The following is a 19,349-nucleotide window of genomic DNA, read 5'->3' as shown; positions in this document are numbered from 1 at the left end:
TAGTTCTTTAGCAGCCAGGACATGCAAGATAAAAGCGCATCTCACCTGCAAGTAGATCTATTAACTTAATCTGTGATCCACTGCCAACATCCTGATTGCAGCCATTTTCTAGACACAATTAATAATGACCTTTGTGATTTCTGAGTCTTGTTAAAATGCCCAATTAACTGTTAATTGACCAGTATTTTAGAGTCTGCAAGCCAAAAAATAAAATAAAATAAAGCTAGATGTAGCCTAGTTTTAAACCTTACTAGTTGCTTCTAACTGCATGCATATTTGGAGCCTGAATCCCTCATAACGTTGTAAATTTCCACCAAAACAGAACCTAAAAAATAATACATTCAGCAATTTTCTGAATTATGTGAGCATTAGGAAATATCTTCCATGCTCATATAGTTGTTCAGATTTTTTTTTATTTGAAAAGTACAAGTATGATAGCTCAAGTCATTGTAATTCCAAAATGCCATTTTAAAGTAATATTCTAAATAATAAAAGATGACATCCTTTTCAAAGCAAATAACCATGCCATTTTGATAGATACATGCTTTCTAGAAGGCCTTCCAAGTCTCATGCTATCTAAGAAAATGACTATTACCTTAGAGTTCTCATTAGCAATTGAACTAAGCAAGGACAGAAACACTGTAAATAGGCTCAAGAGTTTCTAATCAAAGTTTGCTGGAGAGAACTTTTTGTGATATTGACTAGAGACCTGCAACTTTCTTATTTCACCTTTTTTTCCCTTCTCCTGTCTCTCTCTTTAAAAAAAAAAAAATGAACTGTATACTCTATGTTGCTTCAATTCAGGAAGTGTGGTACACCACAGGCATAGAGAACTGGCCTTAGCATCAGAATGGTCTGGTATAAAGGATCCCCCCAATACATATGAGCTGTGTGACCTTGGGCAAGTTATTGAATCTCTCCATATTTGAGGTCATTCATTAAGACTTTCATCTGCAGCAAAGGGGTCCATTTGCATTGATAGAGAAAATTTTTCTCTTAAGGGAGTTCCCTCCTTGTGTGTGTGTGTGTGTGTGTGTGTGTGTGTGTGTGTGTGTATGTTATATATGGTCTTGTTCCTTTCATTTAAAACTCCATGAAAATTGATTCTCATTGGGTATTTTCTAAAATGGATGAGAGTAAAAAAGAAGAGGTTGAGAGAGAGAGAGAGATATGAAAGAACTTCTTAAGTGTTTACTATGTATCAGACACTGTACTAAGCATTAATGATGCAAATAAAAGCAAGCAAGATATTTCTTGACCTAAAGCAGATTACAGTATAGTGGATAGAGAGGGAAGGAAAGCTATAACAAAGTCTGCCTCCTCTGGCAACTACAATGAAATTTAAAATTTGTCAGTCTTCTCTTTCTACAGAGTGTCACAAAACACAGTTCCATTTTAAGTGAGCTTAACTAGTCAAAACCTATAATTTATCTGGCTTCCAAAAAAACCAAAAGTTGGCTGTCAGGGTCCTTTGAGTTTATCATGACCAGCCACCCCCCCTTATTTTAGCTATTAGGAAAATGAGACCCAAAAAAGTTAAATAACTTTCCCAAGACCATAAAGCTAGTTAAATATCTAAGACAGGATTCAAAATCAGATCCAAATAACTCAAATCCAATACTTAATACCTTACTCCACCCTGCTCCTCAAGGTACATGCATGATGTTTCCAGTGTTTAATTTTATGAAGATTTCTACCATGCTTGGGTGTGTATACCCCTCAAGGGACAATATGATCTTTATGTAAAATCTTACAACATTCAAATGACTCCTCTTGAACTTGGTTTAAATAGACAGATGGCACAGGCAGACTTTCCAAATGTAAAAAATTCAAGACATTTCTTTCTCTCAACTAAGTAACAGGCATATAATAGCCCTTCATGGTTTACCTACTTAACTGTCCTTCAGCAAGCCATTCAACCTTAGCTTAGAGACTTTCTGAAAATCTCTTTTTATGATAGATTTGTTGTAACTATTGTAACTCTTTGTGGCCCATTTGGGGTTTTCTTGGCAAAGATACTGGAGTGGTGTGCCATTTCCTTCTCCAGCTCATTTTATAGATGTAGAAACTGAAGCAAACAAGGTTAATTATGATTTGCCTTGGGTCACACAGCTAGTAAGTATCTGACAATAGACTTGAACTCAGGATGATGAATCTTCCAGGCTTCAGGTTCAGAACTTTATTCACTGTACAATCTAGCTGCTGTATCACAGATTGCCTACAATGCTATGCTCAATATTCTCTTTCTACTCTTTATAGTTCTTTATATTCCTAAATATCCTCAAACTAGAGTCACTTACAGATACTGGATTTTCTCAGAGCTTTGATTTGTTATGAGAAATGTCTATCCTATCTTCAATACTTAATAAGATCCTCAATTCAAGTACTTAATAAGGGTTGAATTAATGAATTCCCTGCCAAATGTATGAATGGTAGGACTCATTCTTGCTTTTAGCTTCAAAATTCAAAATAGTGCAGCACTAAGCAATAGTAAAGCTAGACAATAGGGAGGGCACCCTATTTATATGGTTGTCATTATAGAATCCAGGTGACATTTTGAACATTAGTAGCCTCATTCCTTTAACACCAACTTAAAAAAAATTCAAAGAGCACCTACAGCTTTCAATCTAAATTTACCCCTTCAAAGAATTCTCTGTTATTTTCCAAAAATATTTCTGATTATGTATTATTAAGCTCAATACCTTTACTCTCATCATCATCTTTCCTTTAGGTTCTAATATTTCTTTAAGCAATAATAATGAATCTACCCTATCACTTAAGAAAGGTAGAAATCATAGTCAACAAATAATTAATAAGTACATTTTCAACATGCTAATAAAATTTCACCTGGCTTTAGACAATTGTCCAATAATATTAACATTTATTAAAACTGTTGATTAACTTGGATTTTATTTCCAGATCTCTCCTCCCCCTTCTATCCTTTCATGTGTAGCTTTACATGATAGGTTTTTAAAATAAGGCAGGACAAAATGTATTTGGTAGATAAAACAAGTTCCACCACCCACACCCCTTAGAGGGGCTAATTATAGTCTATGACTCTCACGAACTGTTTTAAATTCACCAATGTTGCCAACTCAAGTGAATTCCAATATACTAACTGGTTTGTCAATTTAGTTATTGAAGTACAAAGAACAAAACAAAACCCACAATCACTTTTGGCACATCAGGCCCTTATAAACTGAAATTAATGCATGTTCTCACCAGTGACTAAGAGAAATGAAATTATCTTACAAACTGAAGTTTTAAATTAGTTCTACTGACACTTTAATAAATGACTATTCTTTTCCTTGACTTTTCTTTGTTTCTATAAAAACAAAGTAGCATAGACTCATACAAGCATATAGCAAGGAGAGATTGTTTAAAACTCCTACCCCAGTTTTCACACAACATTGTACATAATCTTGCAATGATGGACATCAATGCTACTTTTAAAGGATTCTAGATTAAATGTGATAATGCCCCTTACTAATTTATTTTGATCTTAAGTAACTCATTGTTGGTAAGTTCTGTCATATTTTTAGTCTCTTACATTATAGGTGAAGTATATGTCTCCTCTCTCTGCCCTTCAGGAAGATAAAGGTTATTTTCCATGTATTCCATTTTCCTTGAAGACCATTACTAAGACTTCTCTCCTTAAATTACTTAATCTTTGGATATTGGTTTTCCTCATCTTTTTTTTCCAATCTTTATTTTTCAATTCTAATTAATATGAATCAAGTGCCACAGCACCATTTTCCAATTCTCTCTTAACAAACTCTTCCCTAGGTATCCAAGAACTAGTCAAATAAGTGTTTTTACACATATCCAACCTTCTCAGAAAATGACTGTTATGACTGTTACCCATCCTTGCAAAGCAGTGGAGGAGGTACAAATTTTTTCTTAGGTTTTTTTGCAAGGCAGTGGGGTTAAGTGGCTTGCCCAAGGCCACACAGGTCATTATTAAGTGTCTGAGGTCACATTTGAACTCAGGTACTCCTGGCTCCAGGGCTAGTGCTCTATCCACTGCATCACCTAGCCGCCCCAAGAGGTACAAATTTTAAACAGGTTCCCATTCCCAGAGAATTTACAGTCTAATCAGGGCATGAGAAATATTTTATATTATATATATAGTATTTATTATCAGATAACAGTAATGTAAAGTAACACATTATATGAGAGATGGTGAGGCATCGTGAATAGAGTTAAGGAGAGTGGCCTCAGAACCAGGAAAATCAACATATGCTGTTTATGAATCTGGACAAGTCACATAACTTCTAAGTTTCTACCAAGCAAAGAGGGTGCTGACCTTCATTGTTTTTTTTAAATTTTATTTATTTAAGGCAATAGGGTTAAATGACTTGCCCAAGATCACACAACTAGACCATTATTAAATGTCTGAGTTCATATTTGAACTCGGGTTCTCCTGACTCCAGGTCTGGTGCTCTATCCACTGTACCATTTAGCTGCCCGACCTTCATTGTTAGAAGCAGTTCTAACTACTCCAGGAATTTCCTATTCTGATGGAATCACAGGCCCAGGCCCCATTCTTGCCACTATGTAAGTTCACTAATGCAGTAGAAGGCAAAATGCTTTTGTGAATAGAAAGGAGGGGTCTTAGAGGGGGTCTAGCAAGGCTTCAGGGATGAATCATAAAATAATGTCACTTTGAAATTTCTATTTCTTTTAATTAGATAGGCCAGAATGAGATATGATATTCTACCCAGGGTCCTTGTGGCCCCCACTCAAATTGACAAAGCTAATGCCTTTAGAGTTGATCACAATCCTAACCTGACCAAAGTAGGGTCTTGAAGACATTTTGAAGCATTGTGGCAGAATTAACTTCTTTGCTATGGTTATGTGGAGACACCTAAAGTTAGTTGTTAGCCAACCACTATTACCAACAAGTTCATTTTCCTTTTTCCTCTCAGCAAGATACTTAAATGCACTTTAAATGTACAAAGCTTCTCACATGTGAATGCTATCCTACACTGGCTCAGAAAACTCAAGCTGAAGAATTGTTTTTATTTAATGAGAACTTGGGAGAAGAATCTACAGCTGTTGGACTTCTTTTTTTTTCTTAGCCTGATTCTCATCCCATGTACATAGCTAAGATTTTGGCTCAGCTTCAAAGAGAGCCCCATGGGTGAAGAAAACACAGAAGCATGATAAGTTGGCCATAATTTAAAAAAAAAATAAGTATTCTGACATTGTCAATTATCACTCATTTTCAAATATGTGTACAGGGTAGATTTTCAAGTTTGTATGTGTGTGTGTGTTTTTAAAAGAACTGTTTAAGGGTTTTTCAATCATTTACACCCTAAAGTACTGTGTTTGGCATTTAAAAGCCGTCAGGCTTGACTTTAAAATTGGAAGGGGGATGGGGTAGGTAGGAGTGGGGCTATGTGCATGCCTGGGCTGGTTAGTTCAGATGGGGTAGAGCATAGTGCTAATGAGGGTAACTTTGATACACAGATGGGCAATTTATCTTTGTTCAGAGAAAACCCTTTTGGGAATTCCTAACTCAATCCAACTATCTCACAAATGCATGTTATTAGTTATTCTGAAAAAGTTATAAAAGGACTAGGAAAGAGATTCTTCTGCCAGAGTCCTCCTCTGATGCCTAATTGTGCCATGGAAGTTGCTACTGAACCTGGAAGGCTATGCCAGTAAATGTACAAGATCTGACAGGCAGGTCCTACCAAGTTAAAAAGGTTTTACATACAGACTCAGCAGCAAACCAATCATACTTCTGTCATCTGAGGACCAGCCTAGCTAAGTTCAAAGAAATTCAATGCCAGAGTGGCCACCAAGGGAAGAAGGTGTTTGGTCACAGCAACTCCCAATGAGTATCTATCTCTTGAGTCACAGAGGATTGGCCTTCTCTGTCAAGGAAGGGAGTAAGCTCTTTGAAGTTCTTTAAAAGGAAGGGGATTGTAGCTAGTTTATTTTAGCAAACTCTCATTACTAGAACAGCAATTGATCCTTAGGTAGAACAAGGGTCAGCTCTGATTAGAGCCATTTGCCTCCTTTCTATACTGCCTAAGAGTTAAGAATAGTTTTTATATTTTTAATATGATACTTTTTTCAATTTGATATGATAATTTTCCAATTTTCAATATGATAATATTTAAAGTAAAAAGCATTCTTACCTCTCAAGCAGTACAAAAACAGAGGGTATATTTAGCAACCTCATTGTAGAGGAATGCAAATTCCTATGTAAAAGGAGACACATATACATATACATATTATATATGTGCATATATATGTAGTCATAATATCCAATGTGGTATATATACCTATTTCTATTAAATATCCATTATCTATAATATATAGCTCTCTACTGGCAGCATGCTATGATGAATAGAGTTGGTCTTGGAATGGGTTCAAGTTTCACTTCTGATACATGCTATCAGTATGACCTTTAATTTCTCCAGGTCTCAATTTCCTTCTATATAAAATGAGGAAGCTACACAATCCCTTCTAGATAGAGGAAGTTTCTCTCTGCAGTTCCCTCACTTTGAGGAAATCATTGATCTAGTTTAAAAAAAAGTTGGAAATATTCACTTCCCTTGACCATCCCATGTCATTTTTATTCTAAAGCTGCTGACAATTCAGAGTATAATGGGATTAAAACTAAAAGAGACATACAGGTGTGTTGAGGCAAACCCCTAAATCCTGCTATCAGAGAGAGAGAGACAGAGACAGAGACAGAGACAGAGAGACAGAGAGAGACACTAAGGCTGATCAATCTCTTGAGCTTAGGGATTCTTGTTGAGTAGAGAGCAGAGTGCAAATATGGTGAGGCCAGCGCAAATGCGGTGAGCTCCAGAGAGCAGGGGGACACCAGGCTGTCTAATAAAGGATAAACCATTATAAGGTTAGAAATAGGGCAGATCAAAGTTCTCTAGATGAACCATATGGACTCAGCCTATCAGTAGCTCCTTTTTGCCATTCCAGCCTGAGCAAAATGGAGAAGACCAGTCTCAAAAAAGGGACCTATTTGTGGTTTTTCTTGTTGACTTACTGTTACATAATGTTTCTCCCCTACAGAAATAAAGAACAACTCTTGCCAAGAAAATTGCACATGTTCCTTATGCTCACTCCAGGCCCCCAACATCAGTGACATGCTCAATGACGAGGACTTGCTAGATGTGATCAGAATAAAACTGGATCCATGTCACCCAACAGTAAAAAACTGGAGAAATTTTGCAAGCAAATGGGGAATGCACTATGATGAATTGTGTTTTCTGGAACAGAAACAACAGAGTCCTACCTTGGAATTCCTGCTCCGGAATAGTCACAAAACTGTGGAACAGCTGATTGAGCTCTGTAGGCTCTATCATAGAGTTGATGTGGAAAAAGTCTTGCGGAGGTGGGTGGAAGAGGAATGGCCAAAGAGGGGCCATGGAGACTACCACAGTCACTTTTAAAAGTTTTCTTCCTTTATTCCATTGGTTCTTTGGACATTAAAAGCCACTGTAGCTTGGGATGGAGGAGAGAATAGGACATGAATCGATTTCTCTCTCTCTCAAAAAAAAAAAGATGACATTTGATTCTGCAAGAAGTTTTTTTGTTGGGTTTTTGTTGTTATTAATGTGTATGTGTGTGTTTGATTTAATGTTTGAATTCAGAACTTTGGGAGGATAAAATAAAGTTGTAGGCAGACTTATTTAGTAGCCAACCCCTATAAGCAGAATGCTTTTTGTTCCTTCATAAAATCAGATTATCCATTGACTTTAATGATACAGACTATAAGAACAATTTCCAGGGTCCAAAGCTGTTTATGACCCCAAAGGAATCATATATAATGTCTGTCTAATCAATAGCCTTGATTTCCATTTGCTTGGAGGCCAAACACCATTAAACAATTGTTCAGTTTTATCATACATTATTGTTTTCCATTGTAAGGTACTATAAGGCCCAGTTACTAGAATATTGCAATCATGTTGAGGTTGCCTTCAGTTACTATACTCATCTGGAACCACTGAATACCATTATGTCCTTTCAGGAATCAAAAGATATTATTTGCTCACCTTTTCAAAGAAAGAAATTTTTTTAAAAATACAATACTGAAAAGGTTAGAGTTAAAAACCTTAGAGCAAGAACCTAGTTCTAGGTAATTGTGTTGTAGAATTTTTCCATAAAGAACCTTCAAAATGCTTTAACAATTAGCTATGAATGATTTTAAATTAATGTGACTCTCAGTTTTGCATCTTCCAGATGAGACTGAGACTGAGAGTTTTGCTCATGAAGGGTTTTAAGGTTCCTTTAAGAGTTCAATATGAATCCACTGACCTCTCATGGAAACATAGCATCATTTGAAACAGCTAAGACAAGCCCCAGCAACACTACAAAAGCACTTAGCTAAGAAACAAAACCTCCACAAGTGGGAATGAGAACCCAAGAATTCAATCTAGTGAATTATCAGCTTAGTTTAGAGATTTTTTCAATGTTCTGGCTTGATGGTTTAGAAAAAAAAATAGAAGCTACATTTGATCTATATGGATGCTATGTTAAGACTGCCCAGTTACCCAAACTATCATCTATTCTTTTTTTAATTTTTAATTGTATTTATTTAAGGCAATGGGGTGCCCAAGGTCACACAGCTAGGCAATTATTGAATGTCTGAGTCAGAATTTGAACCCAGATCCTCCTGACTCCAGGGCTGATACTCTATCCACTGTGCCACCTAGCTGCCCTCTTTCATCTATTCTTGATCCCTTAGTGGGAAAAGATGACATCACCTCTCACCAAATCACTGAACATTAGCACAAGAAAGAAATGAATGTCACCTAGACATGGAATCTTAGAGCTAGAAGACCCTGAGAGGTAGCCTAGTCCAACCTTTAGACAAAGAACTTCAGGTGAAGTGCCCATATTGCCCTTGGGGAACACAAGCCCAATAGGAAGTCAAACATATTTTCTTTGATCTTTCCATTGTACCATGCTGCCTCTTCACTTTACAAAAAAGGAACCTGAGCCCCAAGAAGATTAGATCATTTGTCCTGGATCACTGATATATTAATGCTGGAAACAGAAATTAGACCCCCAAATACTCTGATTCCCAGGCCAATGTTTTTCTCAATAAATCAAATTCTCCTCTGATCAGAATTAATTAGGCAGTAATAATGTGTTGGGGGGGGGAGAAGAATTAGTTTATTTTTTAAAAAATCTAATATTTGTATTTAATTCTTAGTTTAATGCATTTGAAGGGCAGTTCAACCTGATATCTGGTTTTAAGTCTAAATCCCTAATTAATAAAAGGTAAAAAAATAAATGTCATGAGTAAGAATTAGGGATCCAAAACCTTGAGGCTGACACTTATTCCTTTTCTTTTTCTAAAGTACAGTACCTTTTCTAAAGTACTGTAAAAAAAATCAGTAAAGTTTAGAGGTGACAGAATAAAGCTATTTACCACCAACACTCTTTTTAGTAATGCCTTATAATAATTATAATAAAAGACAAGAAATATTTACTAAAATTTCTGATCCATTCTGAATTATTCCCAACTCACTTTCTTCCCTGGTTAGATATAAAAGATGTGATTGAAGCAATTTACAATGGAATATATTTTTAAAAATCTTGATGCTTACTAAGTTGTTAAAAAGAACTGACAAACTTGAATTTTTATTGAATATTGACAGTGGAGTAGATACAACCCACTGAACATGTCAGTGAAGATTCCCCTTCTGGTTGCCTATTTAGCCCAAATAGGGCTTTCTCATACTTCTACCTATGTTTTTTTTGCAGGAAAATGTAATTGTAAGTGATATTCATTATAGACCTAAAAAGGAAGTGGTTATGTAGTGGTGCATAATGAGTATTGTAGATCAAGGTACCAATATTCATAAGCTAGATTCTTATTGCCTCTTACATTCCTTTAGCCCTCTTAAGGTATTGAGTTTTCAACATACTTCTGTCCCCTTTGTCTCTATGACTAATGCTCCATCCACTGTATCACCTAGCTTAACATGGCCATCCCTGTTGCATTTTCCTTCCCTCTTCACTATTCCAGATTTCCTTCCCGTTTCCTCATTACTTTAGACTGCCATTAGACCCCCATTTAGCCCATCCCATTCCCAGGTTCTCACTTTGGCCTAGTGGCCAGATCTGCAAAAGATGAATATACTCATCATGGTCACTACTGTGGGTTCTCAGCCATTGACATCCTCAAACCCATATTTGAAGGAGTCATCATCATAGACTGGGAGCTGTGGGAGCCCCAGGCTCTAATACTAGCAGTTGTGTCAAAAGGCTGAATCTCAGCTATGTCTTGTCAGGGCTTCAACTGGGAATAAGGGGAGTCTCTGTGGTATATTTTCCCATAGAAATACTGCCAATAAATTGTTAGTTATGACACAGATAGTACAGTACTATTTGTATAATATTTTTAGGTACATTAGAGGTAATTGTAAACTAACAAAGGAATTAATCATATGGGATATCATTTCCCTGGGAAAATGTGTTCCCTGTCCCAAACAATCCACTTATTAATGAACTTTTGTAACATACAAAGCTTCTTTATGAGTTGGATAAGGCCTGTATTAAGTCATTTTACAGACCTAACATGAAATGACCCAATTTTTATTTATCTAGATTATCTTTCCTTTCTAAAGTTAGGCCAGAAACCTTAATTGAGTTAAACAAGCTGCAAACCAAAAGTTGTTCTTATCTTTTTTTTTTTAGGTTTTTGCAAGGCAAATGGGGTTAAGTGGCTTGCCCAAGGCCACACAGCTAGGTAATTAAGTGTCTGAGACCGGATTTAAACCCAGGTACTCCTGACTCCAGGGCCGGTGCTTTATCCACTGCGCCACCTAGCCACCCCATATTCTTATCTTTTCATTTAGGAATTAGGGGGAATCCCACAGAAACCTAAATGAGATATGGACCACAATGCACAACCCACTCATTTGCACCACTTTTTCCAAAGGAGGTAGATTCTTGCTACCAACAACTTCCTCTAATTCATCTTCCATTTGCTTATTTTACTAGCAATTTAATGAAATGTATAAGTTCTTGTTCTTTTCCTTCCCATAGCAAACATAGAAGCTGACATCTCTTTACCACTATATAAATTTTTCTCTGCCCAATTGTTCTAAAATCTGGTATACTCTGATCCTTTTGAGGCAATGTTTTACTATATTAGCTAAAGACAGAAATTAAATGTATGAACCTATCAAAAGTTTACTGCCACAAGACAATTAAATGTAGGTTGAGTTTTGCATACATAGCTCTATTAATTCAAAAAGTAATTTGAGCCTGAAAATATAGGCAAATCAAATATGTGTGCTAATCCTAAACTACTTAATAATTATTCTTTATATCAGGTAGTCACTACAATATTACAAATATGTTTGGGGAGGGTTCTATGGACCAGGAGAAGCTCAGACAAAGAGAAAGTTCAGTGAAGAAGAGGATGGGATGATAAGAAATAACTACAGAGTAAATTAATCAAATTATTTCTCATTTTTTAAAAGTCTAGTACAAGCCCCAAAAGATTCTTCAATCTAATACTATCCTCAGGGTCCATGTAGGGTAACCACTTTATAGGTTAAATTATTCTAGTATTAGGTCTTATTGGTTCTTTAATAAGTTAAGCTCTTTGGATAAGGCCTTTATATCAAATTTTCATTTGCAGGTTTCTATAATGAGATTCTGATGTCAGTAATATGTGGTACATTTTGTAAATACAAAAGTAAGCAGCATGCCTTCAGTTTGACTGGAATGTATTGCTTCTTAGTTAATTTAGGGATTTCAAAAGTCAGTTGTCATTTAGACTCATTCCATGCCTAAGAAAAAGAAAAGAGAAGACATATCTGATTGCAGTTCCCATTCTCTCCCTAAAACTAAGGAAGATTATGGTGAAGTATACTTTAAGAAAGTACATTTTACGCTATACAAATTCTCCCTCTCACTTGTTTTACAAAAGGGCATCAAACTGGTATATCTCATTGGAGAATAGAAATGGTGAGTCAAGGGTAGCAGTAATTACAGCTGATGATTAAGAGTTTTAAAAATGGCAAGATAATAATGAATTTTGATGTGATACTGCCCTCTCCTGGAATTCAAAAGCTATGAAATTGGAAGTTTTACGTCTGATATGCTGCTGATTTAGAGCCAGAAGGGGCCTTAGAGATCATGGCCCAATTCCCTTTTTTTAACAGAAAAAGTCACTTTACCCATACAGGATCAATAATTTACCCATGAGACTACCACCACCAATCATCTTTTATTTATGTACTTGACCACCTTCTATAATTCTTACAAGAATCACCCAATGACCTCCTGAAATACCTCTATAATAAATTAGAAAGAGGGCCAGTGTCCACATTTTACATATGGAGAAACTGGGAGCCTAAGGAAATTTTTGAGTATCTCTTAATGAGTCAGCAGATAATTTTTGGTCCCCAGAATCTCTGAGTAGTATGTAGCTAACACTAAGTCACCCTACTTTTCTTAGCATCAACATGTGGCTCATCTGCTCTTATAGTAGTTAACTAGAAGCAAAAGCACTCAATGGCCATTGATAATAGGACCTTCATCCTGGTCTTATTCCATTAAGTTTCTCTAGTGTAGATCTTGGGCTTGTGAAGTATTTCTTCTTTCAGGTAAATCAAACTTACTTTGATGCAATCCATACAGTTAAATGGTGCAGAGACCAAGAGTAACTTTTCATATCAAAAGGTACTAGGCATGGATGAATACTACTAACCTCTCTGACCTGTCTTTAGGATGGAATATAGAAATGTGATTTTTTTTTTAACATTTATATATGCTATTAATAGCTTACACCTAGCCAATTCTTCTGCTCACCTTTCTTTGTAGATGAGTAAGGCATTCCTTGTTTTTACTAAAAACTACCACCTCTGTTGAAAAGAATATTTCACTTCTGTTAATTACCTTCTTCTTCCTCTACTCTCCCATTCTTTAGTTCTTCTTACTGATCTTGGTACTTGAAATTTTCTCTGGTTTCAAGCATCAATATTTTTTATATATGCACCACAGTCTTCTTCCTTGGTGATGTTTTATTGTCTGTTTGCTCAGCTTATGAATGCAGATGTGATTTGTTGAACTACTTTTCACTTAACAAAGGGTCATTTTTAATAAATGGACATATGGCTTGACAACATCACAACTGTTTTTCCCTTTTTGTAATCAGAACATTACACACACACACACACACACACACACACACACACACACACACTCATCAAAATCCCAGAAACCACCCTTCAAGGTAGATTCTGCCTGTGATTCTGCCTTTTAAGCCACATACCACTGGTGGCATCTCATCATTCCTGTCATATTTCTATGTTTAGAGAAATGTTACCAGATTTTGTGTTACATGTCCTTAGGCTGCTTTGAGTATTCCTGGCTGGAACTGAATGGCTCTGGTTATGAAATCAGCCCCAGCAGGCCAGGTCCCTGTTTTCTACCTTCTTGTGAGCATGTGACAGAAGTTAATAGATCTTTTCACTGTTGTTCATGATTTCTGCCCAATTGGCCATGGTTGGATCCAAGAGAACAGAATCTTTGTGGAAAGGCATGTCCTATAATCAAAGACCAAAGTTTTTATCAACTATTTTAGTGATTTGAAAGGGGACTGTGTTTCACAAATTCCTGAGCTAAGCCAGGTTGTCTTTTATTATCTTGTAAAAGAAAAAAATACAATCCATGAACCAAAGTTTATTCCTTTTAACTTGACAAGCACCCTCTGAGAATCCATGGAGGATATTTCCCCAGTGGATAAAGAAGACTTCAACTTCTAAGCCATGGACACTTTTTGTGGTATTCTCCTGTTGTGGGTCTTGATACTGTACTTTTTGATTATATGTGAGGCTTCATCATGGATCTCCTTTGTTATTTTGTATTTTTCTTACAAATAAAGACTTTTAAAAAAAAAACAGTCTATATAGAGATAGATGTTCTCATAGGTTAAGTAAAAGTTAACCACCATCACCACCCAATAGGTATTTCTTCTATAGAAGTTGGATTTATATCTGGAGAATCATCCAAGTCACTCCTCATTTTACACAAAAAGAAGCTGAAGCAAAGGGGGATTGAGACTAGCCCAAGGTCACAAAGGTAGCAGGCAATTAACTAATATTTATTAATCACACAGGTAGGAATCAGTCGATCAATTAATATTGTGTCAGCCATTGTGCTAGGTCCTGGGGATGAAACCTGAGAGTTCTTGCCCTCAAGCTTACATTCTACTGGGGGTATACTTCATAGTCAGAGCAAAATATAGTCTTATTTGTAAAATAAATACAAATTGATTGGGGGGGAAGGACTGACAAACAGGGATCTCTTGAAGAAGGTGAAAGATGAGCTGAACCTTGCAAGGAGTTAGGGGTTTCAAGAGGCAGAGGCAAAGAGGAAAAGTATTCAAAGACTGGGGTCAGCCTAAATATTTAAAAGCATAATGATAAGGAATGGAATTCCATGGACAATTAGGCCAAATTTATTGGAAAGTAGAGTCTATACAAGGAGGGAGTCAGCGGGCAATCAGCCTGGAAAGATGGACTGGCTTCTATGAAGGGCAATAAACACCAAATAGAGAAGTTTGTATTTTGTGCTGAAGGCAATGGGAAACAACTGAAGCTTCCTGAGCACAGGAATGTCATGGCAAACCTGCTCTTAAGGTATGTCAATTTGATAACTATAGAAGGTTAAAGGTGGGTTTTGGGAGACCAATTAGAAGTATAGCTCTTCTAAGACCTCTTATTCCAACTCCTGCTGCCAATGACATCAAGATCCAAGAGCACAACTAACTGGAGGGTACCCCTGAGAAGTCAGGGTGATTCTCTAATACCATCATCTTGATCTCCCACCAGATTGTCAATTGAGGATCATTTCATTAGCCAATCTTAAAATAGTTTTTAGAAAAATATATTTACCAAGGTGGTACAATAAAAATAGTTGATACAAAATATCTCCACTAAAATATGTGAAATATTCTCCCATAAAAATATACAGAACTCAATGGGAAACAAAAATGATAGAGAAAACTCACAGCTCCTTCATACTTGCTAGAGGTTCTTTTCTCCCATTTCTGGGGTACTCAAGAAGTTTCCCCTAAACAGGGTGAATCTGTATCTAATTTGTCAATAACTCCTGATATAGCAACCAGCTGATTCAGGAACATCTAGGATACCAATGGGAAGATGAAAAGTCTAAGAGTTTTCAAGTATCTCCTCTGGTCAGAGAGGAAGGAGAGGGAAAGAGAGAAAAGGAGATCTAGCCAAGATTGAAGCCAAGTTCCTTAGTGGAACTTAAGTCAGACAGGAGGTAGGTAGGAGGTTCAGTAAGAATGCTAGGTATACTCTATTTTCTAGAATTTAATCACTTCTCAACTTGTTTGATAATTTATAAATAATCTGGGGCATGACCAAGTTTCCTCAGCTTATCCAAAGACTAGGGCAGCTAGATGGCACAGTGGATTTTTTCTGGAGTCAGGAGGACTTATTCTCGTAAATTCAAATCTAACCTTATATACTAGCTGTGTGACCAGTGACAAGCTACTTAACCCTATTTGCCCCACTTTCCTCATCTATAAAATGAGCTGGAGAAAGGAAATGGAAAACTACCCTAGTATCTTTATCAAGAAAACCACAATTGGGTCAGATGTGGCTGCAAAATGACTCACCACAACAATCCAAACATGATTCTTGTGCAGTCTTTTAACACTTAAAAGCCCATGCATGTTAGATTGAGATGTGTTCTTATCTTGTTAAGACTGATATTTGTCCTTCATTCTCAAGGAAGATCATGACATCTAAGAAGCAATGCCATAACAAGCAAGTGAATTAGAGTTGTTTGGGTCTACTGACAGATATGTGTATGGGCTACTAGAGATATTCCTGGATGGGGGCAATCAAGGTTAAGTGACTTCCCCAAATTCACACAGCTAGTAAGTTCAAATTTGAACTCAGATTCTCCTGACTCCAGGATCCATGTTCTATCCACTATGCCACCTAATTGTCCTATCTAGTTAAGATAACAAGACAACAGTGGAGGTGATGTGGTTTGGACCCCTTCCTTTCAGGTAGCTATTTTAATAATTCTAATAAGAATGAATAAGGGGTTGAACCATGGCTGAACTATGTTAGTAGTAGATTCCAAATCCATCCTTTTCTAATACTGTTTACTTCTTCAAAGTTATCCTGGGAAAGAAAACCAGAGAAATTAGAGACCAAAAAAGCAAGAGATTCAGTAGAAGGTGCAAAGGTCTCTATTAGACCTTGGGACAGGATGTCCACCTTCAGAAAAGAAAGGAAATGAATTGGGTTTCCCTGGGACAGATTTGGACACTACCTTATCCCAAATATACAGTCTGATTTCCATTTTCATTTTTATAGGGGCAATTCAGATATTAAATATCATAGAACCCTTCTTTGACCCAACTCTCCCTCACCACTATTGACATCAGGTAAAATACTTTCCATAGTTAAACAGTTCTATTTTCTATCTTTTGTATATAATTTCCATGCAATGACTACTCTAGCCTTCTGTGTCTGCCCAGGGTCCATAACTATTCACTTTCCTGTAGGAAAAGGAAAGGAAAAGAATAGAAGCTAAGGAGAAGGAGCTGAAATGAAATTAGGATTGGGATAGGGGAAAAGAGACAAGAAGACTGGTTGTGCTAAGTGGACTATTGTAAATTGCAGGAAATGCTGGAGGACCTAGGAAATCTTATTCCATGCTCCCTTCCCCCAAAAAAGAAAAGACTATAAATTATTGCAAAATATAAGCTTGTGTTCAAATAAATGAAGAGTTTTTCCATGGAAAAAGTTGAGATCGGAGAAGATATAATCAAGTAATTCACTTCACCTAGACTGCATTGTTCTTAAATGCTCTTAGCCCAAAGAAACAAATAATATTGTCTATTTTTTAAAATATTATTACATAATAAGACTGGAGAGTACTTCTCCAATGATGTCATCTTTTTTTCTGATAAATTGTCTTTAATAAAGACTCCAAAAGAAATTGGACAGACTATAATACCCCTTAGGAGGAAGAAATTTAAAAAGAAAAAGTATTGGAAACTGACAGTGTAATGTGATATAAAAGCCAATTTTCCCAAATAAGTAGAACAAGAAGATCAAGAAGAGATGGAAATAACAATAATAACTCATATTCATCTGGCCCTTTGCCATTTGCAAATAGTTTTATGTGCATTACCTCATTAAGCTGCACAATAACTCTGAGATTTGCAGAGCAGATATCATCTCATTTTACTAATGAAAAAATATACTGAGAAAAAAACTGATATGCCCGAAATGAATGAAAGTCCATTAGTGCAAAATGTAAAGGAACTGGCTTAGGAATACATTGGAGGAACTCTATAAAGCTTAAATTTAGTTCTCAAATTATATTGTGCTGAGGCTAGAGATGTGCTAAGAAAATTTTAACAACTGACTTTCTGAAAATAATATAGGACACTTTATAAAGTTTGATCTGCATCATTAACATCATCTCCATCATTTTCATTAAATCTAAACAATCAACAAGGTAATAAATCAAGCCTTGACTTATAGAGTTGGCAGATTTTCAAGGTGTAAATGCTCTGTAAAGTAATGTAAATGTGAATTTAACAATCAACTTTCTCCAGTGGGTACAAACTGGCTCCAACAAAAGCCTGGCTGAGGTTAACATTGAAATGGCCTGTATCTTTTGAGTTTGCACCATCTGGATAGTGAGAGGAAGCAGAAAGTATCCAGTACCATCACAGGTAGCAAAAGGAAGCCACCTATAAATATTTTCCACGTGTGCTTGACCAGTATGACTCATTAACAAGTAGGTGGGTGATGATGTTTATGGTAGATTGGTTTGTTAGATAATAATAACAAAGGTTCACATTTTTTTTTTACAAGGCAATGGGGTTAAGTGGCTTGCCCAAGGCCACACGGCTAGGTAATTATTAAGTGTCTGAAGTCGGATTTGAACCCAGGTACTCCTGACTCCAAGGCCAGTGCTGTATTCACTGTGCCACCTAGCCACCCCCCACAAAGGTTCACATCTAAAGAGTTATTAAAGAATCTTTTTAAGGTTTTCAAGATGCTTGATCCTCAATGCTTTCTTTCCCCATTTTACAGATAAGAAACTGAGACTCAGAGCAGTTAAGACCCACCTTAGATGACATAGATGACTAAAAACTCAAGTTCAATTCTCTAACCATTATTCCACACTGCCTCTCAAAACATAAGGAACCTTATTTGGGGTTGTGAGGATCAAATAAGATAGCCTTAGCAAAACTTTAAGCATTCTATTAATACAAGCTATAATAGCTATTTCTCTCCATGCCCAGGGAAAGATTCTTAGAGGAGGAAAAAGAATTTAGGGGTATGTTTTAAATGATAAAAAAGAGAATTTATCTTTATATATATACATATGTGTATATATAAAACAGTAATGATTATAGATGCTACTGTTTTAAGGTACTTCTTCCTTGGATTAAATATAGGTTGCCATTTTAGACTTACACCTCCAGTTAAAGGAGAATTGGGGGGGGGGACTTGGAAGCACATTTCATTTTTTCATTCAAGTCATAAATTGTAGCCCTTAATTGTCACTGGTACCTAACTGCATTTCCCAAACTCCATCCAAGTCAAACAAAACACCTGTGGCCAGAAGCAAGGATCTGTTCAGATCTTTGAAGGATCTATTTTTACTTCCTTTCATGGAAACAAAAAATCCTTTTACACACTATCCAACAGAAAACTACATAATGGACAGTGGCTTAGTGGTGTTGGCAGGAAAAATAAAGAAAGCTTTAGACAAGTTGGTAACCAAGTAGAGGGGCTATGTTTAACTCTAAGCTAACATTTGAACTTCTATTTGTTTCCCCAAACTGGGTTTCACTGGGAAGTTGCCAAGGGCTTGGAGATCAGTCTTACCAACTACTCCTTTATTCCTCTCTTTCACCAGCTACCCCCAATCATAAGCCGCCAACTTATCATCCACAGCAGCTCTTTGTTTGGTCTTCTAGTACCATCATACTCCCTCTATGAAAGCTATACAAGCTGCTGCTAGCCTGGGTGAATGGGATATAAATTGATTCCTGTCTTCCTAACCCACCCCTCTCCTACCCATGGCTTTATGGTTTATGGGGTACTTTCCTTATAATAGACCTGTGGAGTGGGTGGTACAAGCATTATTAATCCCCTTTTAACAGATTAGGAAACTGAGTCTCTGAGAAATTAAATGGCTTTCCCATGGTTACATAACTAGTAAGAATATAAAGATTTGAGTCCAGATCTCCTAACTTATAACAAAATAACATCATCCTTATTTTGTATAAAGAGTAAACTGAGGCTCAGAAAGGATAAATGATTTATTTTAGCATC

At 36.4% G+C, this 19,349-nt stretch overlaps 1 protein-coding gene across 1 annotated transcript in view; it reads left to right on the top strand.

Moving 5' to 3' along the window:
- Positions 1 to 13,876, top strand: part of EDARADD (EDAR associated via death domain) — a 141,379-nt gene extending 127,503 nt beyond the window's left edge. The window contains exon 7 of the mRNA XM_074220917.1: positions 7,051 to 13,876. Within this exon, the coding sequence (XP_074077018.1) occupies positions 7,051 to 7,430 (380 nt within the window). The 3' untranslated portion in view covers positions 7,431 to 13,876. The remainder of the gene's footprint in view (positions 1 to 7,050) is intronic.
- Positions 13,877 to 19,349: the final 5,473 nt, after the last annotated feature.

Source organism: Macrotis lagotis, chromosome 2 (assembly GCF_037893015.1).
Source record: "Macrotis lagotis isolate mMagLag1 chromosome 2, bilby.v1.9.chrom.fasta, whole genome shotgun sequence".
In the NCBI taxonomy this organism is placed as follows: domain Eukaryota; kingdom Metazoa; phylum Chordata; class Mammalia; order Peramelemorphia; family Peramelidae; genus Macrotis; species Macrotis lagotis.
The sequence above is the reverse complement of the archived record's forward strand: the minus strand, read 5'-3'. Positions and strand labels throughout refer to the sequence as shown.